This window comes from Carassius auratus, chromosome 45 (genome assembly GCF_003368295.1).
Source record: "Carassius auratus strain Wakin chromosome 45, ASM336829v1, whole genome shotgun sequence".
Classification (NCBI taxonomy): domain Eukaryota; kingdom Metazoa; phylum Chordata; class Actinopteri; order Cypriniformes; family Cyprinidae; genus Carassius; species Carassius auratus.
Genome location: NC_039287.1, coordinates 1394988 through 1417655, shown reverse-complemented (window position 1 = coordinate 1417655; position 22668 = coordinate 1394988). Strand labels below are relative to the sequence as shown.

General features: G+C 36.0%; 3 protein-coding genes and 1 pseudogene across 7 annotated transcripts; 2 read left to right on the top strand and 2 right to left on the bottom strand.

The window, feature by feature from the left end:
- Positions 1–115: 115 nt before the first annotated feature.
- LOC113062671 (putative peptidyl-tRNA hydrolase PTRHD1) lies at positions 116–989 on the bottom strand (annotated as a pseudogene).
- Positions 990–3779: 2790 nt separating this feature from the next.
- Positions 3780–11773, bottom strand: LOC113062832 (mitochondrial uncoupling protein 4). Of its 3 annotated transcripts, none has more exons than XM_026232852.1 (10): positions 11693–11773; positions 6355–6468; positions 6017–6205; positions 5811–5895; positions 5601–5723; positions 4822–4934; positions 4652–4736; positions 4479–4571; positions 4286–4388; positions 3780–4203 (listed from the first exon to the last, which is right to left on the bottom strand). In XM_026232852.1, the coding sequence occupies exons 2-10, from the start codon at positions 6437–6439 to the stop codon at positions 4132–4134; spliced, it is 948 nt and encodes a 315-aa protein (XP_026088637.1). In that variant the 5' UTR covers positions 6440–6468; positions 11693–11773; the 3' UTR covers positions 3780–4131. The 3 variants fall into 3 exon arrangements, with proteins under 3 accessions (XP_026088637.1, XP_026088635.1, XP_026088634.1); XM_026232850.1 differs by lacking the exon at positions 11693–11773 and adding an exon at positions 6578–7067; XM_026232849.1 differs by lacking the exon at positions 11693–11773 and having other exon boundaries at positions 6355–7067.
- Positions 7751–10264, top strand: LOC113062833 (costars family protein ABRACL). Its single transcript, XM_026232853.1, has 3 exons — positions 7751–7850; positions 8832–8902; positions 9486–10264. The coding sequence occupies exons 2-3, from the start codon at positions 8842–8844 to the stop codon at positions 9668–9670; spliced, it is 246 nt and encodes an 81-aa protein (XP_026088638.1). The 5' UTR covers positions 7751–7850; positions 8832–8841; the 3' UTR covers positions 9671–10264.
- On the top strand, positions 11138–19256 carry LOC113062830 (headcase protein homolog). 3 transcript variants are annotated; one of them, XM_026232846.1, is made up of 5 exons: positions 11138–11625; positions 13051–13080; positions 13171–14283; positions 15926–16080; positions 18473–19256. In XM_026232846.1, the coding sequence occupies exons 1-5, from the start codon at positions 11469–11471 to the stop codon at positions 18635–18637; spliced, it is 1620 nt and encodes a 539-aa protein (XP_026088631.1). In that variant the 5' UTR covers positions 11138–11468; the 3' UTR covers positions 18638–19256. The 3 variants fall into 3 exon arrangements, with proteins under 3 accessions (XP_026088631.1, XP_026088632.1, XP_026088633.1); XM_026232848.1 differs by lacking the exon at positions 11138–11625 and adding an exon at positions 11868–11960; XM_026232847.1 differs by lacking the exon at positions 13051–13080 and having other exon boundaries at positions 11140–11625; positions 18473–19254.
- The last annotated feature ends 3412 nt before the right edge of the window (positions 19257–22668 follow it).

Sequence of the window (22668 nt, the reverse complement as noted above, 5' to 3'; positions counted from 1 at the left end):
GCCATCTTTATATCTAGTGAATGGAATTTAAACTGTTTAATAACCGTTTGATTAATTATTATTTTGATGCAGTACAAGAAACTGAATGTGTATTTTTTTTAACAATACTTTGCCATATGAACATCCAGTCAGATAGTTATCATTAATATTTAGAACAACATAACCCAACATTCGTTCTTGGTTAATTGAGTCTGACATTAATGATATAAGTAAGATTAATTTTAAAACTGATTCATAAATGTAATTCACTAAAATGAACCCGCTCTTTTAAGAGTCGAAACAATATATGGATGAAAACCTGTTCCAGCAGGTTAATTTAGCCACATCCCATTCTGAACAATCTTTGTTTTTATATAGTACAATTCATACAGAATTCATTTGAAAAGCTTGAACTTTTTTAGAAATGGCTGCACGGCATCTTTAGGGTAAGGCTTCAATGCCAGACATGTGGGGATATTCTCTGGCTGCTCCATCCATAGCTTATGTGCAATGTCTTTTTCTAGTAGACTACTGGCAAGAGCGGAGAGAGATGCCTCATCTGGTGCCTGTGGGGAAAAGTAACAATAAAACTTAAAACTATAAAAATAGTACATAAATATTACTTTAATGAAATTTAAATGATTCACTTATTTATCACTTGCGAGTAGGCTAATGGATTTATTAGTATTTGTTAACAATTAGACTAGAGAGATCAAAGACTACTATATAATGCTACCCATCCTATCATGCACTGTAGAGACAGAATCGCATGATGCATGTGATGTAATTGCAGTACTAACCTGCAGCACTACTTTGTGCATGCTGTCCAGTTCTGCCAGATACTCCTGAGTATCAGAGTCACTGTAGTGTAAATGTATAGCAGCAGTGGCCGCGTGACAGGCTTGAGTAATAACCGCCCCTACAGGCCACGACAAAGTGTGAATAAGGTCTGATCGGACGATGACATACTGGACTAAACGCCGAGACGAGCCGCTGCTCTATGAAGGTATTTTTGATTCAAATTAACTGAGCACCTGTGGCAGTGCGATTTGTAGTTGTAGAGAAAAGCCACACATGTGTATCAGTAAATTTGAAGTCACAGAGTGAAATGTTTTAAGAATTGCAAACCTGTAGCCTTTTTTTCTCTCCCACAAACACAACACAACAGTTACACCTTCTCAAATTCTTCATTGCAGGTGCACAAATCCTATTCTACAAATCACACATTTAGAAACTCGTACGCTCACATTTTTGAAACAATTGCTGCAGTGAATGTGGTGCAAAACGCATTTACACACCCGCATCAAGAAATGTGCAGTCGTGGAGAAATGTTGAACATCCGCAAATCAGTACGTGAATTCATCAAATGAGAGTTGCACACTTGTAGAATATTTTCTCAGAATGTCTTGTATATTTTTCTAACACAAACACAAAGTACATAACTACAGCTTCTTGAATCTGCTGCGATGAAGCTCAAACACTGTTTTTTCGCTTTCAAGCGACAAGTTTCGCGCTCTCCCTTTTGCACCGAGATATTTGGTTCAAAAGTGATTTGTGCATCTGTAGAGGTAGTGGGCGGGACTGTTTAGAGATTACAGAATTTCAGCCAATCAGAAGAGCTTACTGAGCCAGTAGATATACGCCCCAAGCAGTTTTACGCCCCTGTTGTTCCTCATGCGTCCAGTAGGGGGAGGCTGCAGACCTATGACCTACTGTAAAATGTATTATTTATATATATTTATAAACTGTTTTTATATACAGAGATTGACTGATATATGATGTTGTGAATTTATATTAAGTTATATTTAGATATTAACCATATTCAGGCCATTAGACATACAGTACTGTGTAATCATATGGATCCTAAATGAAATATTTGCTTTACAATATAGCTAACAGAACATGTTCTACATAGCATTTTATGAAGACCAACAAAATGTAACAATTTTCTAAAGTTCCAAGGGTCATTTAAAAGAAAGACAATATTGTTGTTCACAAAAAAAATTTATTAACACCATGACTTGGTTATTTCTTAACAGCATGACTCCTGTAGATGACTCTCCAATGGTTTGCCACTCTTCTTTAATTGTTTCTTTATCCTGCGGTCAAAGTGATCCCACTCACTGATAAAAATAAATAAAAAAGCAAAAGTTGCATAGTGGTAGAAAACAATGGTTATTTATAAATAATGGCAGGATGTCATGTTTAAATTTTTTTTTTCCTTTATAGGATCCTTACAGTACCTTGCGTCAATGACAGGTCCTCGAAGGAATTTCTCCTCAGCCTCCAAGATGGACACATCTTTCACAACAGCAAGAGCACAGATGATGGACTACCAGAGAAAGATTTATCACAGCCCAAATAAGCCAAGCATCATTTTGCTTTTTTTTTTTTTTTACAACAAAATCCAAAGTTCCTTTTCTATATTAAGCACAAAACTATTATTTTATAGAAATTATCTAACATTATGGATAAACTATTTGACATTAAAAACAATGTGAATATGACACCATGCAGAGCACAACTAACACACAAGACCATACCTCTGGAAAAGGGACATCCATAATGAATCTGATCTGGTCACTGTGGGTGTGTGTAGGTGTGCCATCCAAAATTGAAGTCATCTGAGTGTAGATAACATCAATTCGCTCCTGATCTTCAATGAACAATATTGATGGAACACTTGGAAAAAGTGTCAAGTCACTTTGATTGTTTTTTTTTTTTTTTTTGTCCATTGATGATAGACTGTGGTTAGTTAATTTTGAGTCAGACAGAACATCTGACTCAATCAAGTACTTTTGCCTCTCGAAATAAACTGATCCATCTTTTGAATTGATATCGCTATTCTTTCTTATTTAATTGATCAATCTTTTATAAATAATAAATGTTGCATCATTACACAATACAATCAACAACAAGTACTTTAGCAGATTATTTAACATACCTCATCCATATCGCTTCAAGAAGGTCTGCTGCTATCATACATATAGATATGGTCTGCTGTTCTTATAAATGACTGGGCTCATATACTAATATACTGCCTCCCCCTACTGGACGCATGAGGAACAACAGGGGCGTAAAACTGCTTGGGGCGTATATCTACTGGCTCAGTAAGCTCTTCTGATTGGCTGAAATTCTGTAATCTCTAAACAGTCCCGCCCACTACCTCTACAGATGCACAAATCACTTTTGAACCAAATATCTCGGTGCAAAAGGGAGAGCGCGAAACTTGTCGCTTGAAAGCGAAAAAACAGTGTTTGAGCTTCATCGCAGCAGATTCAAGAAGCTGTAGTTATGTACTTTGTGTTTGTGTTAGAAAAATATACAAGACATTCTGAGAAAATATTCTACAAGTGTGCAACTCTCATTTGATGAATTCAGGTACTGATTTGCGGATGTTCAACATTTCTCCACGACTGCACATTTCTTGATGCGGGTGTGTAAATGCGTTTTGCACCACATTCACTGCAGCAATTGTTTCAAAAATGTGAGCATACGAGTTTCTAAATGTGTGATTTGTAGAATAGGATTTGTGCACCTGCAATGAAGAATTTGAGAAGGTGTAACTGTTGTGTTGTGTTTGTGGGAGAGAAAAAAAGGCTACAGGTTTGCAACTCTTAAAACATTTCACTCTGTGACTTCAAATTTACTGATACACATGTGTGGCTTTTCTCTACAACTACAAATCGCACTGCCACAGGTGCTCAGTTAATTTGAATCAAAAATACCTTCATACTGCTCAGCGTTGCCATTTGATTGAATGTGAAAACAGCCAGAGCGGAAATGACACACACAGCGGGTTCATGTTTACGTTCCGGGTTTATTTCGTTTCTGCTCAATTGTTTTTGACTGGATGCCCTCTAGTGGTTGTTTGATCCAGGTTTGTTATAGTTAAGAAAACTAAAACCATTTAAAAAATGTTAAAAGAAGACAACAAATGTCTTTTTTTTAAAGGACTTAATGATTGCTATGCCATTTACATTTTTCCAGCACCATACAGTGATCAAACAACTTCATCCTAATATTCGTGTCCTGCAATGTGTACCTGCATACAATTAAATTCACACCTAAAACATGAGGACTGGAATGTTCAGCTCAGAAACTTTATAGAGACAAAGTAAAAAAATATTCTAGGTCCAACTCTTAAATTCGTCAAAACGAGCTGATGCCCATTGCTCGTCTCATTTGCTCAAATGTAAGCCAGAAAGTCAAAGACCAGGGAGCCTAGGAACGAAAACAGAGTTAGAATAGGAAAACAAGACAATAAAACTTGAATAAACTCATGTCATATTTAAAGTGATAGTACCATTCTAAACCAAGTTGGTAGAAATCCTTTATAGAGGGAAAAAAATCCTTCTTTTCTCACAGATTGAACCAGACAGTCAGTAGAAGACTTGTAGAGAAGACCCCTGCAAACAGAAGCATAAAAATATGTTAATATAACAAACTAAAAAATTGTTTTAAATACACATCAGCTTTAAAAAATACACCAAACGAACCTCCCATTTGAATCCCGTGGCTGGTTCATTACTCTAGTTTTCACCACATCAGCTGGTGTTCCCATAATAGCTGCAACCAATCCTGAGCATACGCTGTAAAAAATGTTTTGCAACATACTGTTGAACATGACATCATTAGGTATGGCAACATTAGTATAATAGCAAACTTTCACCTGGCCAATCCGTGACAAATGCTGTTGTCTGGTATGGAGGTGTTTCTCAGTAGAAAATGCTTTACGGTATCGTATGTCATGAGATCTAAATGTGTAATAAGGTGAAAAATATTTAACGTGTTTCAAAAGGGAAGCTGACAATTGATTTCTAGAAGTCTTGGCTACTGTACCTCCTAAATTGACCAGTGCAGCTCTCTGAACGTTGGGAACCCATCCAGCCCAAAGGCCTCGTATTCCTCCCTCTGCTACGATCTTTGTAAATGCGTGGTAAACCCCATGTACTCTGTCAGTTTAAAAACAACGGATGAATTAAGGGAATCATTCATTCAAACACTTACTCACCCTCAGGCCATCCATGAGTTTGTTTCTTTATCCGAACAGAATTTTACCATTTCATCACTTGTTCACCAATAGATCATCTGCAGTGAATGGGTGCCGTCAGAAGGAGAGTCCAGAAGAATCCACAACTTATGTAAGTAAAGTAAACCACAAAAAGTTGTCTGAATCAGGAGAGAGATAGAGAGGTGAAAACAGTCTAAAACATTGCTAAGCAAATATGTCAGTAGATTTTGATGTAATAGGACAACAGGGGATAGACCTTTCATCTGAGGAATTGTAATTATGGATTATAGACTAGTATTTTGGCCAGAGGCGATGATTTAAAACACCATAATTGTGTATTTGTTTATTACAAATGCAGCTTTTTACTGACAAGATGTTAATTGATTGACTGGAGTTGTGTGGATTATGTTTTTAATCAGCTGCTTGGACTCTCATTCTGACGGCACCTATTCACGCCATTGGTGAGCAAGTGATGTAATGCTGAATTTCTCCAAATCTCTTCAGATGAAGAAACAAACTCGTCTACATCTTGGACGGCCTGAGGGTGAGTACATTTTCAGCACATTTTAATTTTAGGGTGAACTATTCCTTTTAGTCTATGTCTCACCTTGGCGGCTTCCCTTCTAGACGGCGCCTGCCCTCCATTTGCATCTGAACCTTCACTAGATCTGTTGGACTAGCGATGAACTGGCCCAAGGCACCTGATATCATACTGCCGATCACTGCTTTCCTATACACATCACAGAACATACGCTGATCCCATCTATTTAGACTTTAATCACTGTCCTGTTTCATATTCCACAACTGTTTCCCTCACCATACTGGAAAAACACCATCTTCAGATCTTCCCAGGACAGATTCCCTGAGCTGTTCATAAGCTAACATCCTGCCGCCTGAATACACTAAAAGTGAGGAATTCCAAAGGTCAGAAGGGGATTCAAATACATATATTTAATAATTCAGGAAAGTGCATCAAGATTTTATTCTGTACATGCATATAACACATTGCAATTAACATTTTACCTATATGTCTGTAGATAGCTGGTGTGACCCCTTGCCACAGTTTCAAGGGCCCCTCTTCTCGCACTATACCCAGAGCTGTGCTCAGCATGCCCCTGTATTTTGGAGGCTGTACATTTCCACCATGATGTCGGGAACCACCTTCACCCTGTACCTGAAGTCTGGTTTTGGTAAGGTCCAGAGGAAATGTGACTAAAATAATTTTTTTATAAACAGACAGACAGAAGTACACTCAAATGATTATTAACATATACTGTATTTTAGACATTAATTAATATATCAAAATATGAATTTATTTTTTTATTCATTATTTTAAAAACTAGAAAAGGATGCGTAGCTACCTAACTCTGCAACAGTTGCAGCACATGCTGACAGAGTGAACTTTGATACTCGGGGCCATCGCGAGTTTTCTTGTACAGGAGACATAGCAGGCTGCCGGTGTCCTCTGATTCCCACTGAAAAAAAAATGTATATATATATTTATGAATGTAAAACGATTTCCCAAAAGAACCACGAGCCTGGAGTGTATGCTCGTGTTTACTCAGTAAGACAGCGGACTACGACCTTTAATAAGAGGCGAAACCTTGTTTTTAAAACCATACCGGTTGGTCAGTGTAGTTACTGACCCCCTTACGTAATACGTTGTAGACTACAAAAGAAGCGTCAGGCACCTAAAACCACATTTCCCACATTTCAAAGGGGCGTCAACAAACATACTAAACTTCTCTAAGGACCGCCCGTCATTTTCGTACGCATGCGCATTCTATCTATCGCTTTTTTCTTCAAATTTCATATATAGGCTACTCATTTATATTATATTAACGTTGAATTGTCCAATTGTCCAAAGAAAGCAGTTTTATGCAGTGAATCTGATGTTGCTGCTTGCTAAATTCCACATTCACAGATGCAAATATTAAAATTCCATATCTCTCTTTTGAATCTGAGCAATACATGATCCATGACATGATCGTCTAGGAAGAAAATGCTTTTAAAAAACTTTGTTTGTAACTCATTTCCTATTGACATGTCTCAAATTGTTTTTCCCCAGGTTATAATGTATTAAACACCCCCTTTTTATATATATATATATATATATATATATATATATATATATATATATATATATATATATATATATATATATATATATATATATTAATTGCCTATTATTTGTATTTGTTGATATTTGTATTGCTGTTTTTGAGCATTAATAAAAAAATAAATAAAAAAACTGCAGGAATCAACAATAAATTGCTGTTTACTGCCATCTGGTGTCTAGTAGATGAAATTTCACACACACATATATATATATATATATATATATATATATATATATATAGTTCAAACAGGCTGCATCGCATTTTCATGGAATGTTGCAGTAAATTAAAATAATAAATTAGTATTACTTGTATTATTTACGCATCAAACGTATAATAATAAAAATTTAACACAATTTGCACAGGTTATAGTTTATTTTAATTGCCAAAACAAGCTATACAACAAAGAGTTAGGCCTACATTATTAGAATCACAGACGTCCATTAAAGCTGTTGTTTTATCTGTTATCTGTACTGTCAGTATCTTTTACACATGTAGCATCAAATCTAAAAGCGCTTATACATTTGACATTTTGTTGAGATATGGCATCACTCAGTGGCATAGTATTAGTGTCTGTGCCATTACAAAATAATCAAAAAATTTAATTTAGGTTAACAAATTACTTTGTAACTAGTTTAACCTAATGAGGGCCGTTTAATGTGACGTCACACACACCAAGCCATCTAGGGGAGCTCTTTCTCACTGTAATCAGCAATCGGCGGCACAAAACCACCACAAAGGTAAGAATATACAACGTACATCTGCTTTGTAATGATTTTGATGTTAATGAATTATTCGTCCGAATATATGTTTTTCCCCCGCCAGTAGAGTTATACTTTAATAATCCAGAATCTGTATGCAACCCTGTTTGATGCCGTGTGAATGGATTTACGCATAGAAGTGTTTGTTTGTTTATTTATACTTTAGGGAATTCAATCTGTGTGGTGATAGTTCAAAATATGTGTGATTCACAATGTGCCTCAATGCAATTTTTCACACATTTCTCTCACTTTCAGTGTTCAGATTAGTAGGCTACTTCCGCATTGCTTGATCAAATGATAATCCTCGTGCTCAATGAAAGCCGTGCAGACTATTACTAATTATGCCTCATTATGTTTAACCAGCGGTTTGGCTTGTAGGCCACACGTATTATTTTCTCAAGCAAAATTCAAGATGATAAGTAATTATAATCTTTATATGGGCAGCATCTGCAATAAACCGGTGGGGTGCGGTGTTGCAATTCTCAACTCATCCAGAGAGGGCGCTAAATGAAGCGTGTAAAGAATTAAAATCAGATTAGCTATTTATTATTCAGCACGTGTTTACTGTTGTAATCCACGTAAGAATGCTTAGGACGTTTTAAACGAACTATTTAATATTCCTGTAATATGTTTACATATTCAAACATGAATCAGCATTGCATGACCCAAAGCTAGACTATCGGAATCTCAATATATCCTAAAGCAGGTGTGTCAAACTCAGTTCCTGGAGGGCCGCAGCCCTGCAGAGTTAAGTTCTAACCCTGCTCCAGCACTTATATCATGTAGTTTTCAAATAAGCCAAAATGATTAGATTTCGTGTTTAATTAGGGTTATATCTAAACTGTGCAAGACTGTGACCCTCCAGGAACTGAGTTTGACACCCTTGACCTAAAGTCTTTCAATGATTGAATACAGTAAAATAGAGTAAATTAGAATATTAACATGCACATATACTTTCAGTGACAAAAAAATGAATGTGGAACATGAAGTTACACTGCTCGTTGATGAGATCCGTCGATTGGGCAGTAAAAGTAAGTCTTGTGCTGTTTTTAATCAACATCATTGTTGGTATAACGTCTGAGACCACCATTGAAAATGCTTATTTTGCCCTGTTTTGCCGATTCCAAATAATGATATTAAAATGAGTGAAAATTTGATTCGAAAATTAAACATTAAAATGTTTGGTTTGATCTGCTTTTCTATTGTCAAAGAGCATCTTATACATTTATCTAATTAAGTTTGTTTTGCAATGTTTTTGAAATAAGTATTTTATTCTCACCAACGTTGCGTTTATTTGATCACATTATTGTAAATATTATTAACATTTAAAATAAGATTTTTTAAATATAGTTTAATATATTTTAAACTAATTTATTCCTGTGATGGCAAAGCTGAATTTTCAGCAGGCATCACTCCAGTCTTTAGTTGTTTAATTTCTATTAGTTGACACAAATGCAGGTGTCATTGTGGTATTTGTCTCTCTGTGCTCGTTTTTCTTTTGAAATTTGCCAACACTGGTTCTATGTTGGTTTAGTGCTTTATTAAGAATATAAATGTTCATGGTTGTTAATTAATTATTTAGAGCGAGCCTTGACCACTCTCACTGTCTCACAGATGCAGATGGGAAGATCAGCGTCAAATTTGGAGTCTTGTTTAATGATGACCAGTGCGCCAACCTCTTTGAAGCTCTGGTCGGAACGCTGAAAGCGGCCAAGCGAAAGAAGGTCATCGCGTTCGAAGGGGAGCTCTTACTGCAAGGAGTACATGACAACGTTGATGTCATATTACTGCAGGACTGAATTTAACAGTCTTCTCTAAACTCAAGTAAAAGGTGAAAATGTGTTTTAGACATGTCACTGCTACATTTTGATATGGAAATATACTCCAGAATGTAACATTTTTGTATACTGGGTTGGAATATTTTTATACCGCAACTTTACGCTCAGGGGAGTGATCGGCACAAAGTTTTTGTAAAGTAGCAATCTTCCCTGTTCAAACAACTCAACAGCCATATCATTAAAATAGCACAACCTTTATAGTGTGCATGATCATGTAACTGGTTTTCTGGGACTGAATGAACCTATTTGAAATTAATATCCATGCAGGTTAATATCAGTTTGACAGATTATACCTCTGATGTCTTATTCTGACTGTATTGATTGTAGAATGCATAATGGTCGTCTGCGGTGATCATGAGGTTGTTTCTTTGCAGTATCATTACTGTGACATTAAAGTTATGTGTGCCATTAAATCTCAAATGCTGAGAAACAGAAATTAGTAAATAGCATGTGTCTGCTTTATGATTTTCTGGAATTAAATGTAAAAAAAAAAAAACAACTTCAAATCATCAACTGTACAGTGTGATATTGTTTTATAAAGCTCTTGCAAAAAGATCTCCTTGTTTACTTGTGTTGTTCTTGTTATTTATGTCTGTAGAAATGTGCTAGGAATCCCAATGGTGCAGTTTGTGCCATTTCAAGCTCAGGAAGACCTTAGCATGAGTAGCAATAGGAATTAAACAAATCAATAAAAAATAGGGGGGAGTGTGTTTATAACTTTCTACTGTGTCATTATGAGGATTATTTCAGAATGATTGCATATAAACTTGGAAAACCTTTTAAATTATTATTATTATTATTATTTTTTTTTAAGATAAATGTAGAATAATTTAAAACTGAGTTTAACCTTAGTGTGTATTTGGATTTCTATGTTGCTGCCTTATTCTTATGATAGTTCATCTACTTCTAAAATGGCTGGAGACAGTTGATTTAAAAAGTGTAATAAACTAATATAAATGCATGAACTGGAGTCGAGACTTATATTCCACATTTCTGACTTTTTATCTTTAAATGCACGAGCCTAGTTAAAATGGACATTTAAAGATTTGATTTTTATTGTTTAAAGCCATTTGATCCTAAAATGGTTCTTAGGACTGGATAAAGTTCTTCTTTAGAAGTAAAGTAAAAATTACATTTTTTATATATTTTTTAAAAATAAAGCTCGTTCTGATTAAGTATAACTTAAAGCAAGGTTCCCCGTTGATACAGCTGTGAAGAACCATTTCTGGGTTCTTTAAAGTACATGAATAGTTCTCTAATCAAAAAATGTTCTCTAATTAAATACATTTAGCTAAGGTTCTACTTAGACCCTTGATTTTTTTTTATCTATATAAAAGCTCAAATAACGTATATCACTTTTAAAGCCATATGTGGCAAAGCATTTATGACTAATAATTTTAGCAGTGTGTCGATTATTTATTTGCTCGGGACTCCCTCTTAGGTCTGTGCTGCTATTAATAACTCCGAGCTCTAGGTCTGGATCAGAGATGGAGGCGGGGCCAGAGGAACATTCTCTCTTCAGAGCAGGAATCAAAACAAGAGAGGGACACGCCTTCTTCATGGTGTACCTCTGCTGTCAAGATTGCCTGCACAAATCTGGAGGAGGATGATGATGAGGACGATGATGATCGAACTGTAACATCTGCACCCCCCGTGCATTACAGTTCGCAGTGAATTCGCTAAGCACCCTCGACATGATATCCGCAGAAATGCTTGGTGGCGGTCGCTGACAGGCTGCATTCATACTGAGCGCACCATTATGCCCAACCAAAAAAGCAACAAGGGGAAGAGAAATAAACGCACGAACAGTAGCGGGGACGAGCAAGAAAATGGAGCCTCTGCGTCTGCGGTTACAGGAGGAACTGCCTCGGTGTTGACTGGAGCGACAGCGGGTCCGCCGAGCGACAATAGAAGCGGTAAGAACGTCACTTCAGTCAATGTTCTACCAAATGCTACGTTTCTCTGAACGTGCGTGCGCGTTACCTTCCTTTTAATGTTCCCTCGCTTGCAGCAACTTGTTTAGTGCGCGTGTCATCACCATCAGAATTGTTACGACATTGCATGGAGATTTCCGTCTTTTCACTGATCTTGCTGCACAAAGTGGTTGCTTAGGCCTTGTTCAAGGGCAGATGCACTTGAAATAGAGTTGCATGCGATTTGGGGATCAGTGTTGTGTAATGGCAGATCATATCACGCTAATGATGTGCAGTTAGAGTGTTTCAAAATCCATAGAATCGGTTTGGCTCTTGAGGTAATGGAAAGTGGAATCTGTCTTTGAGTGGCAGTTATGAATAATGAGCAAGAGCTGTTGAATATCACTGCTCTTTTATATTCAGTACTACAGAACGATGTTTATTTTATTATTTGTTGTAACTGTTTATTGACGGATAGCAAATATGTTTTAGGCAAATTGTATGAAAAAAAAGTTCAGAAAACTTTTTGCAGGTTATTAAGTGATGCATATGCTGGAATCTGGACTGGAACCGCTTTTATGAGTGGAGCGGAGCCACATGGCTGTTCCTAAATGCGTTCAAAACAAGCTTTGAGCACCTGACTCCACTCCATGTTTTAAATTTAACTTGTCAGAGAAACCCAGTAAGAGTGATTATTGACTGAGAAAACAGAAGAAAGCACAGTGACACAATTCTGTCACTCCATACTTCTATAGTCTGAATTGAAAGGTAGTGAACAAACAGAAAAAAGCAGCGCTTTACAATCAGATTTAAAGAATGAAGCTCTCTATTGTATAATTGTCTTTCTCTGTTTCTCTAGAGACACACACTCAGACTTCATTCATAGGAGTGTTGCGTAATATTTGTTCTATTTGAGTGGGATTCGCACCCACAGAGTTATCATAAATAGAAATGATGTATTGAATGTACTGACATTGAACGTTCTGCCAGTGGAGCTGCTTGAATCTATGAATAGATGTCCGTTAGTGAATTTGTTGAAGGTTTTCTTTAATCAAATGTTTCTCATGTTATTTTTTGGGGTTGATTTATTAATTCAGTCATTATTTTTTTACATTAGTGTACAAAACATTTAACCCCACGTAAAATAACAATACTCTTTTTTTGTGTGTGTTTAATATAAGGTATTGTAATTTGTAATACATATATTTTACCATATAGGAATCCAGAAATATAAATCCTTACCCTCATGTTGTACCAAGCTCATTTTTTTCCCCTGGGACAAAAGAGAAGATATTAGGCAAAATAATAGCCTAAGTCACAACTTTTAACAATTAATTGACAATTAAGTCACTTTCATTGCATCTTCTTTTCACCTACAATGAAAGTGTATCATTTTAACATCTCTTTTTCTTTTCCCACCGAATAAAGAAAGTCATACTGATTTGGAACAACATGAGGGTGAGTAAATAATGAAAGCATTGTCATTTTTAGGTGAGCTACTCCATCACATTAAACCTAAATGAATATAATCTTGACTGTGTTTGGCAGAGGCCCCATGTGCCACTCCATTAGTGTGCAGTCTGGGCCGTCCCATTGACCTTGAGAAGGACGACTACCAGCGTGTGGTGTGCAACAGTGAACTCTGCCCTTACGGCAATTGGATGCACCTGCAGTGCTTCTATGAGTGGGAGAGCAGCATCCTGGTACAGTTCAACTGCATCGGCCGGGCCCGCAGCTGGAACGAGAAGCAGTGCCGACAGAACATGTGGACCAAAAAGGGCTACGATCTGGCCTTCCGCTTCTGCTCCTGCCGCTGTGGTCAGGGACACCTGAAAAAAGACACGGATTGGTACCAGGTGAAGCGCATGCAGGACGAGCGCAAGAAGAAGTTGCCAGAAAAAGGGAGCTGGAAGCCCAGCGCTTCTGCCTCCGGAGGTGGCGCTTGCGGTGGAGGTGGTCCGGAAGCTACCGATGAGTCTAAGAAAGGGAAATCATCTGCAGGCCATAAGCTAGCACACCGTGGCTCCAGTCAGGAACTGTCTCGCAGACAATCAGCAGACTGGCAGAACTCTCAGGAGAGATGTCACACTGGTACTCCCAATGCCGTCGGCGGGGTTTCCCACGGGCTCCGCTCCCCTTGCGAATCCCCCGCTCAGTCCCCTCCTTCAGGCTTCTCCTCGTTCTCCCCCCAGTCCCTCAGTGGCCCGCGGTGTTCAAGGCACCTGGGTGAGTTTCTTAAGAACGCGGTTCATACGGAAGGACACAGGAAGCATCTGCTGTCTGGAGGCGGGGTGGCACGTGGCGGGGCTCAACTTGAGCAGGGAGCCGCTAACATGTGCCTCCCTCGGCTTTCTCCCGGAGACAACCCTGTGCAGTTCTTAAGGAGGCTGGATCTTTCTGAGCTGCTCACGCACATTCCCCGACACAAGCTTAACACCTATCATGTGCGAATGGAGGACGATGCCCAGGCCGGCCAGGGAGAGGATCTCAGGAAGTTCATCCTCTCTGCACTCAGTGCGAGTCACCGCAATGTGGTGAACTGTGCCCTCTGCCATCACACCCTGCCCATCTTTGAGCAGTTCCCTTTAGTGGATGGAACGCTGTTCCTGAGCCCTTCACGCCATGATGAAATTGAGTATGATGTCCCTTGCCATTTACAAGGTGAGCAAATTCACTTTTCTCACTATTTCTCATTCATTTCTCATATATATATATATATATATATATATATATATATATATATATATATATATATATATATATATATATATATATATAATTTTATTTATTGATTTATTTTTATTTATATTAGTGTGGAAATAATATAAATATTAGTGTGGAAAGTGTTATTCTGCATCAGGGTCCCATAAATTTCTACAATTTATTATACATCAGTGTCCCATAAAATTTCTCCGCTCACAAGTTTTACAGAGTTCAGTTGAACTTAAGTTCTGGTTTACAATTACATTTATGCATTTGGCAGGCACTTTTATCCAAAGCAACTTACAGTGCATTCAGGCATAAATGTTTTTGACGTGTGTTCCCTGGGAATCGAACTCAGGACCTTTTGCATTGCCAACGCAATGCTCTACCACTGAGCCACAGCTTTAATTCCATTTTCATTCATTTAAACAAGTTTCAGTTAATGCGAACTTCCTGAATTATTTTAAGTTTGAACATTGCTGTATTATTTTAAGTTTACTCAGTTTCATGAGTTCACCCTTACATCTAATCTTAAGGCGAATAGTAAGCATAATTTAGCGTGCTGTCCTGGGGGAGGGGTCCGGGCCAGGAGCATAGCCCGAAACCAAAGAACTGTAATTTTTTTCACTATCAATTTTATGACATCTTTTTTTATTATTAAAATATAGAGTAAAAATATTATTTAGGGATGCACAATACATATGTTCAGAATTGTTTGCTAGGCAATATATTTAGTTATTAATTGTTCATGCTCATTTCTTCTGTTTTAACATTTAGAATACTTATGTTATATTCTAACAATCATTTAAAGTTAATCTTTAAAAACACAAATAATTCAGTAAAATTGTTAATTGTCATCTTAAACTAATTTCATTACAAATATAATTTTTTTTAATACACATTATAATGTTGTGATGCATAAAATCACTTGTAGCATTTCAAATCAATAATTTTAATTTTTTATTTTTTTTTAGCATTTTTATTAATAAGTTGTATAGAATTTAATATTTTCCTTTTTTGGTTAGCAGCTATTACATGAAAATAATTATTCAACAAATTTTTAGTATTAATATATTTACAGAAGTGATATTATCAGTATACCTAAAATAAAAATATCACTTAGTACCTTGTTTTTTGCTGTTGGTTCAAATTGCCATTTTTTTTTTTTCATCGAGTCTCTTTTGCCCTGGTTACAAAAGAGCTTTTACTTTTTTTGGAACATTGCAGGCACACTGTTAATGGCTAAAATGCCAAGAACAGCAACAAATGTTCCATTCCCTGCTTTTCCATTTTTATTAAATAACGTTGAGCCGAATGAGTTGATAAACTGTGCATGATATTCATTTTACCATAACAAAAACAATTCAAGTATCATTAAGTAGCTTTTGAGAATGAAATATGACTGTTGTTAAAGACTAAAGCAGTTTTGAGCAAAGTACCGAAACATAAATAACTTTTCTTCTTCTAATAAAGAAGCAAAGCAGCTGTGACAGATAATAATGCTTTGATCATGGCATATCATTAACCCTCTATCAGAATATATTTTCATTAATTAGAGTCTAATTGCAGTTTAAAAGGGTTTTCTGTTTATGTTCTAAAGGGAGGTTGATGCACCTTTATGCCATCTGTGTGGACTGCCTGGAAGGAGTGCACAAAATCGTGTGTATAAAGTGCAAGTCCAGGTGGGATGGAAGCTGGCACCAGCTGGGCACAATGTACACATATGACATACTGGCTGCGTCACCCTGCTGCCAGGTAATCAATTTGTTTGTGCTCATAAATACCTAAATTATATATATATATATATATATATATATACAAATATTGTTCTAGTACATTTAAATTGTGTGTGTGTATGTGTATATATATATATATACACATACACACACACACACACATATATATACATATATATATATATATATATATATATATATATATATATATATATATATATATACACACACATATATATATATATATACATATATACAGTACAGACCAAGAGTTTGGAAACATTACTATTTTTAATGTTTATGAAAGAAGTTTCTTCTGGTCATCAAGCCTGCATTTATTTGATCAAAAATACAGAAAAAAACAGTAATATTGTGAAATATTATTACAACTTAAAATAATAGTTTTCTATTTTAATATACTTAAAAAAAAAATTTATTCCTGTGATGCAAAGCTGAATTTTCAGCATCATTACTCCAGCCTTCAGTGTCACATGTAACATCCAGTCTATCACATGATCATTTAGAAATCATTCTAATATTCTGATTTATTATGAGTGTTGGAAACAGTTCTGCTGTCTAATATATTTGATGAATAAAAGGTTAAAAAGAACTGCATTTATTAAAAATAAAAACTTCTAATAATATATATTCTAATAATATATTTTCGTTACTATCACTTTATATCAATTTAACACATCCTTGCTGAATAAAAGTATTGATTTTATTTAAAAAAGAAAGAAAGAAAAAAAATTACTGACCAGTAGTGTATATTGTTATTACAAAATATTTATATTTTAAAAACATAGCTTCTTCTTTTTTTTTTTTTTTTATTCATCAAAGTATCCTAAAAAAGTATCACATGTTCTGAAAAAATATTAAGCAGCAGAACTGTTTCCAACTTTGATAATGAATCATCATATTAGAATGATTTCTAAAGGATCATGTGATAATGATCCTAAAAACTCAGCTTTGCATCACAGAAATAAATGATAATTTAAAGTATAATACATTTAAAAACAATTATTTTAAATTGTAATAATATATCACAATATTAATTTTTTTTCTGTATTTTTGATCAAATAAATGCAGGTTTGATGAGCAGAAGAAACTACTTTCAAAAACATTAAAAATATTAATGTTTCCAAACTTTTGGTCTGTACTGTTTTTATATATATATATATATATATATATATATATATATATATATATATATATATATATATATATATATATATATATATATATGGAGATCAAAATTAGAGAACAATCTATAAACAGTAGATTTTTTTTTTTTTTGAAACATAGTGATCAAAATTAGAGAACAGTAACTGCTGTAGCTCGAAAGAAGATTACAACAAAATTTTGGAGGGTTACAGCTCTCAGAAATTAGTAGGAAGTGTAGAGACCCCTGCTTTGAGAGAGCCATAAGGACGTCAATAGTTTCTCACACTGAGCTGGTGTGATCTTGGCCACTCTTCTTCCAGTTTCCTCCATAGTTCGGTAACTGTACAGTAGTGGGTTTCTTGGCCATAACTTTGTCACCAAGGATTTTTCCAAGGAAATTTTCAGCCGAGCTTAAATCAGAAATCTGGGAAGGCCATTTCATTATTTCAGTGTTCTTGGCTTCAAGGAACTGGTTTACCCATTTTGCGGTGTGACGGGGGCTTTGTCTTGCATGAAAATTGCAGGATGATTGGGAGATGCTTGCAGGGAAGTCACTGCATGTTGCTGAAGGAGGTTCTGATAAATATTTGGATTCACCCTGCCATGTAGCTTTATAAGAGGCCCAACTCCTAGTGCAGAACCATGACACTTCCTCCTCCACCTTCCACTGACTTATTTATGCACTTGGGTTTCAGTCTTTCCCCAGTTTGACGCCAAACATAATGTTTCCGATCAGACCCAAATAAATTAAACAAGAAATTACAGATTTGGAACGACAAACTTCTTGTGCAGTGGTTGAAAAGGTCATACCTTTGCCCTTCATCTGTACAACGTCCTTTTGCAGGGTTTCAGTCACCTTAGAGCAGCCCGCCTTCTTGCAATCTTAGTGAATATTGGAGGAATGCTGCCAGTTAAATAGGAAATTGGCACCATATGCCAGATTAACACCAATAACTTGGAGGTATCTGTAAGTGTTCTCTAATTTTGAAAAGTGTTTTTTTTATTTATTTTTTTATCTCATATCTCATAAGTTTTTTATACTGTGCTTCAGAATAAAATAAATGTATGAAATATGCTTAAAATACTGTCCATCTACTTAAACAGAAATCTTGAAATTTAGGAAATCAAACTTTAGATCTCCACTGTGTATATATTTTGTGTGTGTGTGTGTGTGTGTGTGTATATATATACATACATATAAAACCAAATTTCAGTTTTAAATGCACCACCACTCTCTGTCTGCCTAGGCCCGGCTGAACTGCAAGCATTGTGGGAAACCTGTCATAGACGTACGTGTGGGCATGCAGTATTTCTCTGAGTACAGCAATGTACAGCAGTGTCCTCACTGTGGCAATCTGGACTATCACTTTGTAAAGCCATTCTCCTCGTTCAAAGTTCTCGAAGCTTATTGACAAAAGTTGCATTTGCATGCTAGTATTTTCCCCTGTTTTTTCTATTGATAGAATTACTTATTTTGGGCTCTTGTCGACACTTTGTGTGGAATTAGTTATCTTTAGGAACACAATAGAAAGAATCAAAGCATACAATGTTGATCGTCGAAGAGCGTGTCTTTTATTAAAAGAAAAAGGGTATGCTTTTGCGTATATACTAATGCCACCCTTGAAATGTTTGAGCTTGCATTTTAAAAAAACAAAGCAACAATACTGTGACAAGTGAATGTATCTCTGTATGCCAAATTTGCTTTTTGTACAAAAACAAACAAGAAAACAATAAAATACATAAAAGGATCTTTCTTTTTCACAGACTAATTATTAATTATTCCATGGCTTGGTCAGTTATCTTTTTGATCTCAATCTCATCCACCCAAGGGCCTGTCTGCATAATTCCTGTTTTCCATATCAAATAGCAATGCTCAATGAACATCATTATTGCAGATGAAGCAGCTTCTTTGATCAAATGAGCAGGCACTCTCATGTAGACAACCTTTGGTTTGTGAATCTTGGAAGACAAAGACACTTATTGAATGGCAGAAATAAATACATTTTTTGTAGGTAAAATTTAAATGTACTAGAACAATATGTGGACTCTTGTGGAACAACACATTTTTGTGGAAACAGTTTCTACCGCATGGTTTTAATAATAAAGCATCCCTAGAAAAGTCATGAAACATGCATCTATAAAATCTCAGTTAACATTTACTTTGGTTGGTCATGATTTTGTCTTCTAAAAATGAAATAATAAATAATATATGTCTAAGATTATATCTCTACTGCCATACAAACACCAAACACAGTAGCTACACATACAGTAACTCAAGATCAGATGATGTAAAGTGTACTCCGTTCAAGACAAAACTGCCTGCAGGTATAACTCAGACTTGCTCTGAATCTTCCTTCAGAACAAATGTATTTGGGTCTGCTTGTGTATTACTATGTTTAACAGGACAAAGGCGGCTTCTTTGTGTATGTGGAGGGATGCTGTACAACTGAAATATATGATATTTCGATTTGATCTGCAATGCTTAAGTATGTCTACAAGGTACAGGATCTGTAATCCAGAGTGGAAAATTATGTGAAAGAATTTCTATATAAATACAAGTCGATACATATTCACTTGCAGATATAGGCACTTAAACATTTTGAACAGCGAAAGCATGATAGCTGCTTGTCTTTTTAGGCTGTTGCCATGGCAACTGCTGCTTGAGTGAAAATCATGGTGCGCAATAGGAGTTATTGTATGCCAGTGACCAGCAGTTAGCATAATTTATCATCATTATTTTGAAAGTCCTTTTATTAGAAGATGCCCAAAATGTAATTTGGGGTTAATCACAATTGTTCTAAACCTAAGCACATAACCTGCCCTGCTGCATTTGTGCTATCAGCATGAAGAATTGTTCAAATTTTGTGGTTTATTCAAAATGGATGTGTTTTTAGGAGTGTGCAACATTTATCATCTACGATAACAATTGCTTTTTTAACGATGTGTGAGCTGAGATTAAGGTGCATCACTCATTTTGCAAAACAATAAAAAAACACCTAGAGAGTCCAAAAGCAATCACTGTGTGATGAAGCTTATAATGCAGTTGTAATGCCCTTATAATTTATGAAAAATATTTCTGTATAATATTTTAAATAATAATAATATATGATCAGTAATATCTCACAAGCAAAAGTGCCGTTTTCCTGAATACCTTTTGCAAAAGTGATAGGCCTATTAATTTTATAGCTCTTTTGCTTCAGAGAAGCAAGTGTGCAGCCATCTTTAGAATTTAGTCTTTGAACCTCAGTTTTTGCAGTATATAGCGTCGGTGCTGGTGAAGTAGATTTGCTTATTAATTATTTTAAGTTAATTAAAGTTATCATTTTATGTACATTGTAGCTAATGTTCGAGGCAGATTCCATAAGAAATAACAATAGACCGGGAAGATTGAATAAAATGAGAGGTTCATTCATAAATGTGACCCTGGACCACAAAACCAGTCATAAGAAGCAAGGGTAAGTTTGTAGCAATAGCCAAAAATACACTGTATAGGTTAAAATGATCAATTTTGCTTTTGTGCCAAAAATGATTCATGTTCCATGAAGATGTTTTGTAAAAGCACTACCGTACATCTATAAAAAATGTGTTATCATTAGTAATATGCATTGCTAAGGACTTCATTTGGACAACTTCAAAGGCGATTTTCTCAATATTTAGATTTTTTTTTGAACCCCCAGATTCCAGATTTTCAAATAGTTGTATCTCTTTCAAATATGTCATATCCTAACAAACCAGCTTATTTATTCAGCTTTTAGACAATTTTAAAATAATTTAACTGGAAAACTGACCCTTATGACTGGTTTTGTGGTCCAGGGTCACAAATTTGTACAACCTTATGTCACGGTCAAAAGGAAGGGACCCAAATGCAGAGTGAGTGAAACAAGATTTATTGAAAACAAAAGTTCACAGCACAGGGGTGGACAATCTTGGGACAGGTCCAACCAGCAGGGAGAGATCAATGCCCTGAGAGGTAGAGAGTCTGGGGTACAGTCAAAGTCGTTGGTCAAATCTGGGTGTAATGATGGGGAGAAAACCAGAGCAGAGAACAGCAGAGCATGCAAGCAGAGCGAAGGAGCTCAAAGCAGGCAGTGTCAGAGATACGGTTCTCAGCACCAGGCTCGGTTAGCAGGCCACCTTGGGGAACCAAAAGGCAGGGAATCTCAGGCTGGTAGAGCAGGTCAGGAGGGAACACACAACAACACTACTCAGCACAACACACAGAGAAACAACTTGATGAAAAAAGCAAAACTATAAAAATAAAATACTTTTTTCTTTTTACGGAAATATCCAAGTTTAGACTGAAAAATATAAATATAAAATCTAAATAGTTAAAGAGTAGAAACAACACTGATGAATAACTAAATATGATATACAATTAAATATAAACAAGATTACTAAAGAGCTGAACCAAAATCAGAAAATAAAAAATCAAGAGCAAAAACTAAAAAAAGGATACACAGTAACAGGGCAAGACTGGACTAGCAGCAAGTGTCTCTGGCACAAGACGAACTAGCAACAACTAGAGGAAAAACAGCACAATATATAGACAGGAAAGTACACAAGGACCAGGTGAGCACAATTACAGAAACGAGGACAAGACAAGGGCTGCATCCGAAAACTGAGAAATGCTGCCTTTGGAGGACGCATTCCAAGGTAGGAAGGCATCAAGGCACATCCAAATGCTTTTGATCAACGTTTTCCACTTTTTATGTAATTTCTAGCGAGGAATTAATATTACGGCAATGAAATATTCACTTAGTTGTCACCAAAGCTCTCTATATTTTGCTGTCGATCATTAAACCATTACTCTGCCTCAGAAGCTTGTCCAAAATCAAAAAGTTTCATGAGGTGCCTTTGTGCAAAAACGCTGTCTGCAAAGTCATTGCCTGATACAGCAGCGAGGCAGCAAGTCACCTGCCAAAGTTGTCGGATGCAGCCAAGGCCTAAACAAGAGGGCATGACCAAGGGATACAAGGAGGTGGGACCACAGGAACACATGGCAGGCATAAATAAAGGCAAAGCAATATGTGAAGACACAAGACAAACCAATAGACATTAAACAAAGATAACATTGACAAAGCTGCCAGGGCAGAGCCCTGAAACCTTAATTACCTTCATGCTGTGGAAACACAAAGGAAGACAGCTAGAAGACAACAAGCACATGCTATAAGTTTGATCTCAACATATAATCATTGCTGTTAATAGTGTTAACCGTTTGTTTGAATACATGCCATTAACTAACTGCATGATTTTTTACTGTATATTTCTGCCTGAATCACATCATCTTGACATGGTCACTACTGATCAGCTACTCCTAAATATAAAGTAGAAACTTAAATTTTCTGTCTAGTTGCTTTGCAATTTGAAAAGCGTTATACAAATAAACGTGAAATGAATTCAACTATATCAGCCATTGAATCGTTTGAATGAATGATTCAATTAA